The 16,310-nt window shown below is 44.7% G+C and overlaps 1 protein-coding gene across 1 annotated transcript in view; it reads right to left on the minus strand.

The window, feature by feature from the left end:
- LOC106576658 (TBC1 domain family member 15) overlaps positions 1-16,310 on the minus strand; it is a 58,074-nt gene that overhangs the window by 5,436 nt on the left and 36,328 nt on the right. The window contains exons 7-11 of the mRNA XM_045700211.1: positions 13,542-13,658; positions 12,092-12,192; positions 7,486-7,585; positions 6,221-6,318; positions 5,662-5,778 (exon numbers count right to left, since the gene is read on the minus strand). Of these exons, the coding sequence (XP_045556167.1) occupies positions 5,662-5,778; positions 6,221-6,318; positions 7,486-7,585; positions 12,092-12,192; positions 13,542-13,658 (533 nt within the window). The remainder of the gene's footprint in view (positions 1-5,661; positions 5,779-6,220; positions 6,319-7,485; positions 7,586-12,091; positions 12,193-13,541; positions 13,659-16,310) is intronic.

The following is a 16,310-nucleotide window of genomic DNA, read 5'->3' on the forward strand; positions in this document are numbered from 1 at the left end:
GATGTAAAATGCTGTTTTTATATATAAATATGAACTTTATCGAACAAAAGAATGCATGTATTGTGTAACATGATGTCCTAGGTGTGTCATCTGATGAAGATTGTCAAAGGTTAGTGCTGCATTTAGCTGTTTTTGGTTATTTGTGATGCATGTGGTTGGTCGGAAAATGGCTATGCATACGGGACGGAGGCCGCACAGGGGTTAACTCCCTGATCTGGCAACTCTTCCGAATGGTCGGCAGTAAAATAAGAGACTATGAACTAAGTAGGAAAATGGTTTCAACAGTAACAGTACGTTGTTATGTTATTTGACATTTGTCGTAGAGATAATGCTATTAAAAAATTGGGAATGTAATAATTTGTCATATAGTCAAAGCGTGTCTGGATTTCCTGAAACAGAAATGAATTGAACTAAACTGTTGTTCTGATCTGTCCTCTCTTTAGGTTATCATGGAATGTGACGTCAGATGGTGTCTTAATGCATGTAGGAATCATTTGGTCACAAACAGTGTGTGTGAACCTCAAAACCCTCCCAAACCGGCTGAAGAAAGAGCAACAAAGGCGATCAATGTGACAGTGACCTTTAACACTTATCTGTGTCCGAGCCAAACCTGGGTACGGGTGGCAGGGGCGCTGAGACCGCGCATGTGGAGTGAGCATGGAGAGATATAACATACAAACTTCTCTCATGCTAGCGTGCTGATGGGAGAAATTGACCAGACAGAATGGTGATAGACTTGTATTAGTGGGAAAAACATTTCTTTACATTGAAATCGGGACATTATCAAGGGCCATCTAATAAGACAGGCAAGAGTTACATGTGCCGTTGGGAAGATGAACTGCAACGCTATCTGAAGAAGACACACTAGAATGATAAGTGCAGGGAGAAGGGAGGTCTACACACTGCAAACAATTTGGACTAAGTACGCATTGAGATACCGATCTTTCATTACCAGGAAAACAGGGACAAAGGAGGGCTGTAATGAGAAGATTTATTACCGGCAATAAAAGTTCCCATTTATAAATGTACATTCTAACCGGGATGATGTGTGCTAGGTTGAGAAGACTCAAAGTAAAGCACTAAGGACTGTCATTCTCAATTTGGGTTGGATAATTTATAAAATGTTTTAGTTATGATTCAGTGAGAGAGAGTTGTTCTCAAACTGGAGGCGTGGGGGCACTGCTAAAATGTATTAGCCCCAGGAAGGCTCTAGAAACCTTATCTTTAAGTGTCCTCCGAGAGGAGGAGAACTCACTGGATGATAGCTTGGGTCAACCATGAAGATTTATTTGTTTTACCATGTCATCAGAATATTAATGTTAAATCGCATCAATACATAGAGATTCCTGGATGATACGGTATAATTAATTAACAAGGTTCATAGTCTGTCTTGCGATAACACCCAAGGATGAAAATGAAGGAGACGGCATGGAGACCAGTATCACATGGCCATAGAAGGTAACGGATGGACGGTTCTGTCCCCAGTCCTAGTAGCATCAAGGCTGGTGTGAATTATTAAACATGTACTTTCTCTCTTCCCTGTTCAAGTCAATATGTTTTCAGGTGTCGTGGAACATAAGACTGATCATTGTTCCAGAGGAGGGACTGATGTATATTGACTCATTTATTTAGGAATGTTTTAGTATGTTTCTAACTGTAGAAGTGCATTAGGAGTAGTGACTAGTGTGTTATGGGTTAGATGGAATGATACATGTGTAAATGTCTCTGTAGCAGGAAGTGAGGTACACATGAGGCCTGTGTTTGAGACAGAATGTTTACATCAGACTGTTAAGTGGGATGGAATGTGATCAGGGTGATAGAATGGTATTATCCACAGAGACTGTGTATATTGTTACAGGAGATAGCTCGTAGGAGAGGGAGGGCAGCTAACTGTGCACAGTATAGGGACTATTACACAGACCCAGATCATGGTGAGAGTAGCAGAGATCATGTTGGCATTTCAGACACTACTGTCAACTTTCAAAAAACCTGTGAGGTTGTCAGGTCCAATGCCATTACTCTCTTTCCTCATTACATGCAGTAGCTATTCTCAGGACAGGAAGTGAAGGAGGTTATAGTCAGGGGTCATGTTAGTAGTAACAGTAGTTATTCTCAGGACAGGAAGTGAAGGAGGATATAGTCAGGGGTCATGTTAGTAGTAACAGTAGTTATTCTCAGGACAGGAAGTGAAGGAGGATATAGTCAGGGGTCATGTTAGTAGTAACAGTAGTTATTCTCAGGACAGGAAGTGAAGGAGGATACAGTCAGGGGTCATGTTAGTAGTAACAGTAGTTATTCTCAGGACAGGAAGTGAAGGAGGATATAGTCAGGGGTCATGTTAGTAGTAACAGTAGTTATTCTCAGGACAGGAAGTGAAGGAGGTTATAGTCAGGGGTCATGTTAGTAGTAACAGTAGTTATTCTCAGGACAGGAAGTGAAGGAGGATACAGTCAGGGGTCATGTTAGTAGTAACAGTAGTTATTCTCAGGACAGGAAGTGAAGGAGGATATAGTCAGGGGTCATGTTAGTAGTAACAGTAGTTATTCTCAGGACAGGAAGTGAAGGAGGATATAGTCAGGGGTCATGTTAGTAGTAACAGTAGTTATTCTCAGGACAGGAAGTGAAGGAGGTTATAGTCAGGGGTCATGTTAGTAGTAACAGTAGTTATTCTCAGGACAGGAAGTGAAGGAGGATATAGTCAGGGGTCATGTTAGTAGTAACAGTAGTTATTCTCAGGACAGGAAGTGAAGGAGGATATAGTCAGGGGTCATGTTAGTAGTAACAGTAGTTATTCTCAGGACAGGAAGTGAAGGAGGATATAGTCAGGGGTCATGTTAGTAGTAACAGTAGTTATTCTCAGGACAGGAAGTGAAGGAGGATATAGTCAGGGGTCATGTTAGTAGTAACAGTAGTTATTCTCAGGACAGGAAGTGAAGGAGGATATAGTCAGGGGTCATGTTAGTAGTAACAGTAGTTATTCTCAGGACAGGAAGTGAAGGAGGATATAGTCAGGGGTCATGTTAGTAGTAACAGTAGTTATTCTCAGAGACAGGAAGTGAAGGAGGATATAGTCAGGGGTCATGTTAGTAGTAACAGTAGTTATTCTCAGGACAGGAAGTGAAGGAGGATATAGTCAGGGGTCATGTTAGTAGTAACAGTAGTTATTCTCAGGACAGGAAGTGAAGGAGGTTATAGTCAGGGGTCATGTTAGTAGTAACAGTAGTTATTCTCAGGACAGGAAGTGAAGGAGGATATAGTCAGGGGTCATGTTAGTAGTAACAGTAGTTATTCTCAGGACAGGAAGTGAAGGAGGTTATAGTCAGGGGTCATGTTAGTAGTAACAGTAGTTATTCTCAGGACAGGAAGTGAAGGAGGATACAGTCAGGGGTCATGTTAGTAGTAACAGTAGTTATTCTCAGGACAGGAAGTGAAGGAGGTTATAGTCAGGGGTCATGTTAGTAGTAACAGTAGTTATTCTCAGGACAGGAAGTGAAGGAGGTTATAGTCAGGGGTCATGTTAGTAGTAACAGTAGTTATTCTCAGGACAGGAAGTGAAGGAGGTTATAGTCAGGGGTCATGTTAGTAGTAACAGTAGTTACTTTAGTAGCATTGTTGGGATATCAGTTTATGAGGACTCATGTCACATGGCTTGGTAGCTGGTAACTGGGGGACCGATGGGAGTACCGGGAGCTGTTATTCACCTCACAGACTAGTGATCTGGCCATAATGGGACAGTCTATGTTGTCAGGAAATGACCCATGCGTTGCAGTGTGTATATTCCCAGGTGGAAGCGGCACATGAGGAGCAGGAGATAACCGAGGGCAGGGCTGAATTCTGGAGGCTGAGTGTACATCAAGATACACCAGGCGGAGGTGTTGGGACAGTGTTGGTCTGGTCCACACACAGTACTCCTTACAGAACCTGCAGTGGTAAAGATCATCATGTCTCTGTAGCAGGGGGTGTTGGGACAGTGTTGGTCTGGTCCACACACAGTACTCCTTACAGCACCTACAGTGGTAAAGATCATCATGTCTCTCCTCGGTGGGTTTACACTTCTCACGTGAAGTGAGATCCAGCTGCATAATGTGTGAGCTTGAAGACGCCATGACAGAGGAAGTGGAGCTAATGAGAGAGAAAGACTAGATTCCACTGTAGACATGCAGATGGGTTGGGTCTGGGAGCCACTTTAAACACCATAGTTGGGTTAGCTGCTGTATTGGTTAATGGATCAGATGAAAGGAAAGATGGTGGGGTAATTGTACACTAAACAACATGTTGGAGGCATTCATGTGAAAGTCTATCCAGTGCTGAGTTAACTCAAGAGGATGTAGCGTTGATTATGGCTCCGCACCCGCCTATCAGGTGACCCGCCTATCAGGTGAGACCAGTGAGCCACTGCGGCCCCTCGTGATGAGTTAAGATTTTTTGGCGGCCCCCCACCCCATCAAAGTTGTCCGTCCCTGTGTTAAAGTGATGACACGGATAAACACTTCAAAACTGAATACCATTTTCAGTTCACTCATTTAACAGAAAACAGACAGTGTATTCTGTGTGGAAATAACACCTGTGTTGCAATGCGACTAGGCAGTGAGAGCCTGTTAGTTAGAAGACCACATGCTCCTGCTAGGTGATAATTAACTGCTTCCTTCAGTCATCATAAAACACAGTGTAAAGCTCATTGTCTCTCCATGTTTCTCTCTCTCCCCACTCTCTTTCTCCCCCTATCTACTGCCGCCTCCCTCCCTCTCTCTCCCCCCCACCTGGTGTTATAGCTACTGTATAGATAGATAGAGCCTGCAAGGTCTCCATGGTTACCATCTACTAGCTGTCTACCAACTGCAGAAAGAACAGCTGTGATCACATCAGGAAGTAACCTCAAGGTAAAATGTTGAATGATTAAAATGGTACTATTCATCCTTACAGGCTATCACGTATATAACACAGCCAAGATAACTCCAGATTACATCAGGCGATATTTCTAGAGAGATTACCAAACCTATCATTAGTCATTTTCAATAAAGAAAAACACTAAACATGCACTAAAACAATCCCATTCCACTACTGAGAAATCAGTACATTTAGATGGAGGAGACTTTCAATAGTGAGTGGTTGAACACCACTAAAAGACAGAGGGGACCAGACATCAATGTGTCTGTGGTGCTGTCCCCCCCCTCTCTCCCCCACCCTCCCCCTCTCCCCTTCACCCCCTCCCCCACTCTCCACTTCTCCCCCACACTCTCCCCTTCACCCCCCACCTCCCCCACTCTCCCCTTCTCTCCCCCCACACCTCCACTTCTCCCCCCCACTCTCCACTTCTCCCCCCACACTCTCCACTTCTCCCCCACTCTCCACTTCTCCCCCACTCTCCACTTCTCCCCCACTCTCCCCTGATAGGAGTTAAAAGGACCCTTTTTATTTTCGGAGGTAGGGCAGGTCATATTTAGTATAATGTTGACCCAACCAACCTCGCACACACATACACACAGAGACAGATACAAGTGAACACACACACACACACAGAGAGACAGATACAAGTGAACACACACATACACACAGAGACAGATACAAGTGAACACACACACACACACAGAGACAGATACAAGTGAACACACACAGAGAGACAGATACAAGTGAACACACACACAATGTAAGAACACACACCTTGAGGATCTCATTGAAGCCGTATTGTTCCTCCATAATCTGGTGTTTCTCTGAATCCAGGATGGCACAGCACACCAGCAGGTGGAAGTTCTGGCACGGCAGCCCAGTCCACATTACCTGAAGCCAACCCAGAGACAATCAGAGTCTGTGTGTGTGTGTGTGTGTGTGTGTGTGTGTTACAGTATCTGCATCATTATGTCTGATAAATCAAACAAATTGTTGTGATTCTGTGAAACATAAATGAATGCTAATTGGATTGTGTTTCCTCGCAATGCCTCTGGACGAATGGAGAGATGATGAAATGAAAACTAAACTACGGGCCCTTTAATCAGGCTACTGATTCACCTCCGGGGAGTTAGGAGGAGAGGAGGAGGTGAGACTGAGGAGCAGCAGGACCAGAGAGTCAGGGGACAGAGAGAGGCCACCGATTGATCAAGTGCTCACTGTAATGACTGATTGGTCTCTTTGATTGATTGGCTGGATTGACTGTGTGGGCAGATCGATCATTAGAGAACAGCCGATTGATTAACGGTAAACGCCTTGAATGTCTGTGACTCACCTCCCAAAGACGCAGGACATCAGGGAAACTCAGTTCTCTCTTGAAGCGAATCAGGAGCCAGCGGAAGCAGAAGTACAGGTGACCAGAGTCCTGGGCCCCTGTAAGATGGACACACACACGGTTAGCAGAAGTACAGGTAGCCTCTGTAACATCATAAGGTTAGAATGAAGGGAACCCAACAACATCTCAGGTATTGTCTTTAGACATCATGAGCTTAAAAGCCATTGGCATAGATCCAACCATCCCTGAGAGGGTTAAATCCACTCTGAATGTGTCAGAGTTGTGAGCATCTCTGATCAAGGAGCTGAAGGAAGATCAATAGTGAGGAGGTGGAGGAGGGTTGAGGAAGAGGCTCGTAAATTAAAGTCACCCAATCATAGACCTTAAGCCTCTTTTGTCCCCTCTCCATCTCTTCTTTCTCTCCTTCACCCCCCCACCCCCCCAAAAAGACAATCACGTCCATCACAGTCGTCCCTCTTCCTGCCCTCAATCTAACCTTTCCTGCTCAAATGAAAGCGATAAATAACACATTTCATTTACATATTATTGAATTTACTTGGTTTATTGTTCTTGGAAGGTCTCTAAATTCCGAAGGAGCTGTTGTTGTTATCCGACGAGGTAACGAACAGCAGACCAGTTTTAGTAGGGTGGCTGAGCGAGCCCAAATTAATCAAGAAAATTAATGACTATAAAGAATGCGGTGATAAATCAACATCGTCCCAATCAGACTGCACTGTAGCGCCAGCCGCATTTAAACAGCCTAATTCAGAACAACTTATCAGGGACTGTTTAGGGATGCAGCTGCCCCCTACGACCTCTAGCAAACAGGAAAGACTTTCCAAACAGAACACACCATATTTATCTCATTAGGAAGTCACAGTCAAACTTGGATAAACTCTTGTTTTTCTTCGAAGACAAATGTGGCGTCGTCACTTGTGAGAGAAAGCACACGGGTAATATTTCATTGGCTCTATCAAGATGATTATCTAGTACACTTATGATGAGGATGAATGTGTGTTCCGTTGTCACGGTGAACGTTCTATTCTGTGGATTCTAAATGGTAGTAATGGCTGTTATTCATTAGGGAGGGACTGGACTACCTGGACTCCAATAATGGACGCTAAACTTAATTTTCTGTAAGAAGTTTTTTTTAAAGCATGCCCTGTTTGTGTGTGTTCCCCTCACACAGGTAGTTCCAGAAGGACAGGTCCAGTAGTCGTAGCAGTGTGTGTGTGTGTGTGTGTGTGTGTGTGTGTTCCCCTCACCCAGGTAGTTCCAGAAGGACAGGTCCAGTAGTCGTAGCAGAGAGCTGAGCTGGATCAGCTGAGTCTTCATACCCTGCATCTGCTCCTCAAAGTTCTGGTGCTGAGAATTTAGACAGAATAGAAACACGTTTAAACTATATAGACTACATGATCAACACCATGTGGACACCTGCTTGTCAAACATCTCATTCCAAAATCATGGTCATTAATATGGAGTTGGTCCCCCTTTGCTGCTATAACAGCCTCCACTCTTCTGGCAAGGCTTTCCACTAGATGTTGGAACATTGCTGCTATAACAGCCTCCACTCTTCTGAGAAGGCTTTCCACTAGATGTTGGAACATTGCTACGGGGACTTGACTCCATTCAGCCACAAGAGCTTTAGTGAGGTCAGGCACTGATGTTGGGTGATTAGGCCTGGCTCGCAGTCAGCGTTCCAATTCATCCCAAAGGTGTTCAATTGGGGGTTGAGGTCAGGGCTCCGTGCAGGCCAGTCAAGTTCTTCCCGTTCTTCCCATACCGATCTCGACAAACCATTTCTGTATAGACCTCGCCTTATGCACGGGGGCATTGTCATGCTGAAACAGGAAAGGGTCTTCCCCAAACTGTTGCCACAAAGTTGGAAGCACAGAATCGGGGCCTCTAGAATGTCATTGTATGCTGTAGCATTAGATTCCCCTTCGCTGGAACTAAGGAGCCTCGTCGAAACCAAGAAAAACAGCCCCAGACCATTATTCCTCCTCTTCCACACTTTGCAGTTGGCACTACGCATGGGACAGGTAGTGATATCTTGGCATCCGCCTAACCCAGATTCGTCCGTCGGACTGCCAGATGAAGCGTGATTCCTCACTCCAGAGAATGCGTTTCCACTGCTCCAGAGTCCAATGGCGGTGAGCTTTACACCATTCCAGCAAACGCTTGGCATTGCACATGGTGATCTTAGGCTTGTGTGTGGCTGCTCTGCCATGGAAACCAATTTCATGAAGCTCCTGAAGATCAGTTCTTGTGCTGACGTTTCTTCCAGAGGCAGTCTGGAAGTCGGTAGTGAGTGTTGCAACCGAGGACAGACAATTTTTACACGCTTCAGCACTCCGCGGTCCCATTCTGTGAGCTTGTGTAGCCTACCACTTTGCATGCTGAGCCGTTGTTGCACCTAGACATTTCCACTTCACAATAACAGCACTTAAAGATGACCGGGGCAGCTCTAGCAGGGCAGAAATTTGACGAACTGACATGTTGGAAAGGTGTCATCCTATGAAGGTGCCACATTGAAAGTCACTGAGCTCTTCAGTAAGGCCATTCTACTGCCAATGTTTGTTTATGGAGATTGCATGGCTGTGTGCTCAATTTTATACACCTGTCAGAAACGGGGGTGGCTGAAATAACCGAATCCACTGATGTGAAGGGGTGTCCACATACTGCTGTATATAGAGTTTATACAGTAATACAGACAGATGAACTAGGGATGCTTTTAAAGAAGAAAAAATTGATGACAGTCGGCCAGCCAGCCATTCAGCCAGTCATTCAGCCAGCCACATAACACCATATTGATGCTCTCTACTCCTCAATCACCAGCTTTCCTTTTACCTTCCTCACTAACAAGTTGCTATCTGGCAGGTGTTTAAATCAATAATCCTGATGTAGCCATGTTTTATGTGTTAATGGGTGGGATGACAGCGACAGTGCTGGAGATGACATGGTCTTTGGGTTTCCTTTGAATAACAAGGGCCTGTCAGGTACAAGACCACTCAGCCGAGTAATAATATCATGATTGCTGTTTACCCTAACCTGTGTGTGTGTGTGGCTGTTTAACAGGGTAGACCAGCCCTGGGCTACAGTATCTATAAAGCTATGAATGGTTAATGAACACGAAATCCCCTTTAAATGACTTCAGCAGCTATGTGGAGGAAAGAATAGAGGAAACAGACAGGAAGCTGGACGGTGTTGTAACAGAGAACAGACAGGAAGCTGGATGGTGTTGTAATAGAACAGACAGAAAGCTGGACGGTGTTGTAACAGAGAACAGACAGGAAGCTGGACGGTGTTGTAACAGAGAACAGACAGGAAGCTGGACGGTGTTGTAACAGAGAACAGACAGGAAGCTGGACGGTGTTGTAACAGAGAACAGACAGGAAGCTGGACGGTGATGTAATAGAACAGACAGGAAGCTGGACGGTGTTGTAATAGAACAGACAGGAAGCTGGACGGTGTTGTAACAGAACAGACAGGAAGCTGGATGGTGTTGTAACAGAACAGACAGAAAGCTGGATGGTGTTGTAACAGAACAGACAGGAAGCTGGATGGTGTTGTAACAGAACAGACAGGAAGCTGGATGGTGTTGTAATAGAACAGACAGGAAGCTGGATGGTGTTGTAACAGAACAGACAGGAAGCTGGATGGTGTTGTAACAGAACAGACAGGAAGCTGGATGGTGTTGTAATAGAACAGACAGGAAGCTGGATGGTGTTGTAATAGAACAGACAGGAAGCTGGATGGTGTTGTAACAGAACAGACAGAAAGCTGGATGGTGTTGTAACAGAACATACAGGAAGCTGGATGGTGTTGTAACAGAACAGACAGGAAGCTGGATGGTGTTGTAATAGAACAGACAGGAAGCTGGATGGTGTTGTAATAGAACAGACAGGAAGCTGGATGGTGCTGTAACAGAACAGACAGAAAGCTGGACGGTGTTGTAATAGAACAGACAGAAAGCTGGACGGTGTTGTAATAGAACAGACAGAAAGCTGGACGGTGTTGTAACAGAACAGACAGGAAGCTGGACGGTGTTGTAACAGAACAGACAGGAAGCTGGACGGTGTTGTAACAGAGAACAGACAGGAAGCTGGATGGTGTTGTAACAGAACAGACAGGAAGCTGGACGGTGTTGTAACAGAACAGACAGAAAGCTGGATGGTGTTGTAACAGAGAACAGACAGGAAGCTGGATGGTGTTGTAATAGAACAGACAGGAAGCTGGATGGTGCTGTAACAGAACAGACAGAAAGCTGGACGGTGTTGTAATAGAACAGACAGAAAGCTGGACGGTGTTGTAATAGAACAGACAGAAAGCTGGACGGTGTTGTAACAGAACAGACAGGAAGCTGGACGGTGTTGTAACAGAACAGACAGGAAGCTGGACGGTGTTGTAACAGAACAGACAGGAAGCTGGACGGTGTTGTAATAGAACAGACAGAAAGCTGGATGGTGTTGTAACAGAACAGACAGAAAGCTGGACGGTGTTGTAATAGAACAGACAGAAAGCTGGACGGTGTTGTAATAGACCAGACAGAAAGCTGGATGGTGTTGTAACAGAACAGACAGAAAGCTGGATGGTGTTGTAATAGAACAGACAGGAAGCTGGATGGTGTTGTAACAGAACAGACAGGAAGCTGGACGGTGTTGTAACAGAGAACAGACAGGAAGCTGGATGGTGTTGTAACAGAACAGACAGGAAGCTGGACGGTGTTGTAACAGAACAGACAGAAAGCTGGATGGTGTTGTAACAGAGAACAGACAGGAAGCTGGATGGTGTTGTAATAGAACAGACAGGAAGCTGGACGGTGTTGTAATAGAACAGACAGGAAGCTGGACGGTGTTGTAATAGAACAGACAGGAAGCTGGATGGTGTTGTAACAGAACAGACAGGAAGCTGGATGGTGTTGTAAAAGAACAGACAGGAAGCTGGATGGTGTTGTAATAGAACAGACAGAAAGCTGGATGGTGTTGTAATAGAACAGACAGGAAGCTGGATGGTGTTGTAACAGAACAGACAGAAAGCTGGATGGTGTTGTAATAGAACAGACAGAAAGCTGGATGGTGTTGTAATAGAACAGACAGGAAGCTGGATGGTGTTGTAACAGAACAGACAGGAAGCTGGATGGTGTTGTAATAGAACAGACAGGAAGCTGGATGGTGTTGTAATAGAACAGACAGGAAGCTGGATGGTGTTGTAATAGGTTGGATAATAAGACAGAAAAAAACAAATTCAGAACACAAATCATAGAGCTGGAGTGACATCAAAAAGCGTGAGGGCTCTGCTCAGCTATTGGTGGAGGCTGTGAGAGAGTGGTCTTGGATGCATCCTTTGTGAAATGCACCATGGGAACCCAGCGTGGTCAGGTAATCAGGTCACCCTCTACCAACACTTACCTAGTTGGCCTCCCTCTCTCGTTAAACAGGAAGAACTGTGCTGTCATATACCTACACAGAGGTCAGTGAAGGTCTCACCCACAGATATGGGATGACTAGAATGGACATCCTCATTTAATTTGCTTTGGTGTGAGGGGCTTTGTCCATTCTAGTAATTATATTTGTATGTTAAGTATGTTCTAATAATTCAGATGTTCTCAGTTTTACCCATCTGGTCCATGAAGGAGACAGAGCACTAGAAGGTTATGTCCCTGCTAGTTTATCTAGCCTATTTCTATGGTCTTATTACATTATGTCTGTCCTAGTATATCTAGTTCTATGTTGTCAGTCTCACCATCTGGTCCATGAAGGAGACAAAGCACCAGAAGGTTATGTCCCTGCTAGTTTATCTAGCCTATTTCTATGGTCTTATTACATTATGTCTGTCCTAGTATATCTAGTTCTATGTTGTCAGTCTCACCATCTGGTCCATGAAGGAGACAAAGCACCAGAAGGCGTCCACCTCGTTCTCCATCACATAGAGAATCGGAGACAGCAGGTCACTCATACCCTGGACATAGCCTGGTGACAGAGAGAAAACAACCTGGTTTAGTCAGTCAGTCAGTCAAAGCCTGGTGGTGACAGAGAGAGGATTTGAAACAGTTCTGGAGAGCTTTCATACCAACACAATCTTGACCCCAGGAGGTTGGTGGCATCTTAATTAGGGAGGACTGGCTTGTGGTAATGACTGGAGCGGAATCAGTGGAATGGTATCAAATACATCAAACATGGTTTCCATGGTTTCCGTGTGTTTGATGCCATTCCATTCACTCCGTTCCAGCCATTATTATGAGCCCTCCTCCCCTCAGCAGCCTCCACTGATCATGTCTGGTGCTGTATGACAAGTGTGGTCTTACCCAGGTCAAAGTCATTCAGTATGACAAGCATGGTCTTACCCAGGTCAAAGTCATTCAGTATGACAAGCGTGGTCTTACCCAGGTCAAAGTCATTCAGTATGACAAGCGTGGTCTTACCCAGGTCAAAGTCATTCAGTATGACAAGCGTGGTCTTACCCAGGTCAAAGTCATTCAGTATGACAAGCGTGGTCTTACCCAGGTCAAAGTCATTCAGTATGACAAGCATGGTCTTACCCAGGTCAAAGTCATTCAGTATGACAAGCATGGTCTTACCCAGGTCAAAGTCATTCAGTATGACAAGCATGGTCTTACCCAGGTCAAAGTCATTCAGTATGACAAGCGTGGTCTTACCCAGGTCAAAGTCATTCAGTATGACAAGCGTGGTCTTACCCAGGTCAAAGTCATTCAGTATGACAAGCATGGTCTTACCCAGGTCAAAGTCATTCAGTATGACAAGCGTGGTCTTACCCAGGTCAAAGTCATTCAGTATGACAAGCGTGGTCTTACCCAGGTCAAAGTCATTCAGTATGACAAGCGTGGTCTTACCCAGGTCAAAGTCATTCAGTATGACAAGCGTGGTCTTACCCAGGTCAAAGTCATTCAGTATGACAAGTGTGGTCTTACCCAGGTCAAAGTCATTCAGTATGACAAGCGTGGTCTTACCCAGGTCAAAGTCATTCAGTATGACAAGCATGGTCTTACCCAGGTCAAAGTCATTCAGTATGACAAGCATGGTCTTACCCAGGTCAAAGTCATTCAGTATGACAAGCATGGTCTTACCCAGGTCAAAGTCATTCAGTATGACAAGTGTGGTCTTACCCAGGTCAAAGTCATTCAGTATGACAAGCGTGGTCTTACCCAGGTCAAAGTCATTCAGTATGACAAGCGTGGTCTTACCCAGGTCAAAGTCATTCAGTATGACAAGCTTTGTCTTACCCAGGTCAAAGTCATTCAGTATGACAAGCATGGTCTTACCCAGGTCAAAGTCATTCAGTATGACAAGCATGGTCTTACCTAGGTCAAAGTCATACATGCAGTAGGTCATGAGGACATCGTGCAGCAGAATCAGTCCTGGGTTGTCTGGTCCTTCATAGAAAGTGTTGGTCCTATCTGTCCTGTTCACGTCTTTCTCTGTGGAGGAAATCAACACAGTCAGAGACCTTAGAATCAGAATCTCCTTTATTCACCAAATACATTTGCATGTAGAGGATTTGACTACATTTGACTCTAGACAATAACAGACTAAATATATAGATGTAGAATTTACTCAATCCATCGTGACTGACTGACCGACAGTCTTCAGACAAAGTTTCTGTCCTGTTTACTTCTTTCTCTGTAGAGTGAACTAACAGCCACCAGGGTCAGTATTCATAAAGAGTAGGAGGGTCTTTCTCTGTAGAGGGAACTAACAGCCACCAGTATTCATAAAGAGTAGGAGGGTCTTTCTCTGTAGAGGGAACTAACAGCCACCAGTATTCATAAAGAGTAGGAGGGTCTTTCTCTGTAGAGGGAACTAACAGCCACCAGTATTCATAAAGAGTAGGAGGGTCTTTCTCTGTAGAGGGAACTAACAGCCACCAGGGTCAGTATTCATAAAGAGTAGGAGGGTCTTTCTCTGTAGAGGGAACTAACAGCCACCAGTATTCATAAAGAGTAGGAGGGTCTTTCTCTGTAGAGGGAACTAACAGCCACCAGTATTCATAAAGAGTAGGAGGGTCTTTCTCTGTAGAGGGAACTAACAGCCACCAGGGTCAGTATTCATAAAGAGTAGGAGGGTCTTTCTCTGTAGAGGGAACTAACAGCCACCAGGGTCAGTATTCATAAAGAGTAGGAGGGTCTTTCTCTGTAGAGGGAACTAACAGCCACCAGTATTCATAAAGAACATAATGAGTCAGATGACATGGACAGAAGGAACCTGATCATAGATCAGTAACTCCAACTCAGAGACACTTTATGAATACAGGCCCTGACTTCACCACACATCTTGTCTGCCTGATTGTCCTTAGACAAAAAGTTTACTACCAGGAGTTGAAATCAGAAATGAAACCAGCAGCACTTCAACAGTTCAGCATTGCTCCGTGCCAGCCGCCTCTCATTTCCATATTCATTTCAGTTGACATTTACAGAGAGCACACAACTCTAACCCTGTTACAACCGCAGCCTCATTTCAATCCTTTGAATAGAAGGGGAGGGGGGGGACAGACTCAGAGAGGGATAGAGAGAATAAAGAGACAGAGAGAACAGAAATGCCAAGTCCATTGAGGAGCCAGCCAGATCCAGTATGGATCATTCCTCAACGATCAGGAGGAGATGAGATCCCATTACCTGGCTGACATGGGCCCTGTCCCAAATGACAACCTACTCCCCATTTAGTGCACATAGGGCTCAGGACAAAAGTAGTGCACTATATCTAGGGTATAAGATGTCATTTGGGACGCAGCATGGGGCTGGGTTCTACAGGCTGACGATGCTGATGGAATATTGAATAAATAAAACATGGGGTTGATCCGATGGGAGCCAGATTGATTCCAGGCCCAGCTCAGTCTTCAAGTAGCTAAACTAGGAATGGTGTCACACTTTGTTTCAAATGGTTTTGCTGAGCAGTTTGGGGTGAGACCCAGACAAATGTGGACAACTTTTGTTCTTCCCTGGCTGGGGGGGGAAGTTAAGTTGCTGACTGAGGCTGTTGGAACAAGGAGTCTAACTCATTAACATATTGGAAAGGTCTCCTGTTTGTCACAGCGCCCGTTGTTCAAACCACATAACCATCCTACTGTCAGACCAATAGAATCAAATAGAATACAACTGTTGTCCATCGGTTAGAAGGGAAAACTGGCTTCTGGCTTCCCCAACAACCCACAGACAGAGCCCCCCCCCCCCCCACAGACAGAGCCCCCCCACAGACAGAGCCCCCCACAGACAGAGCCCCCCCCAGACAGAGCCCAAGGGTCAGCAGCAGCGCCCCTGGATGAAGAGGAATCGTGGGGGGTTAAGTCCCTTGATCAAGGGCACAATGACAGGATATGTTACACGGGATGAAAGCCTTTTGGCTGCTGGTCTAACCGCCAGGCTATTATCTGGTGACTAACATTCTGTAGGAAGTGATGATGATGATGGTGATGACCTATTAGACTCCTGACTAACATTCTGTAGGAAGTGATGATGATGATGGTGATGACCTATTAGACTCCTAACATTCTGTTAGAAGTGATAATGATGATGATTACCTATTAGACTCCTGACTAACATTCTGTTAGAAGTGATAATGATGATGATTACCTATTAGACTCCTGACTAACATTCTGTTAGAAGTGATGATGATGGTGATGATTACCTATTAGACTCCTGACTAACATTCTGTTAGAAGTGATAATGATGATGATTACCTATTAGACTCCTGACTAACATTCTGTTAGAAGTGATGATGATGATGGTGATTACCTATTAGACTCCTGACTAACATTCTGTTAGAAGTGATGATGATGGTGATTACCTATTAGACTCCTGACTAACATTCTGTTAGAAGTGATGATGATGATGATTACCTATTAGACTCCTGACTAACATTCTGTTAGAAGTGATGATGATGATGGTGATTACCTATTAGACTCCTGACTAACATTCTGTTAGAAGTGATGATGATGGTGATTACCTATTAGACTCCTGACTAACATTCTGTTAGAAGTGATGATGATGGTGATTACCTATTAGACTCCTGACTAACATTCTGTTAGAAGTGATAATGATGATGATTACCTATTAGACTCCTGACTAACATTCTGT

Source organism: Salmo salar, chromosome ssa17, assembly GCF_905237065.1.
Source record: "Salmo salar chromosome ssa17, Ssal_v3.1, whole genome shotgun sequence".
NCBI lineage: Eukaryota > Metazoa > Chordata > Actinopteri > Salmoniformes > Salmonidae > Salmo > Salmo salar.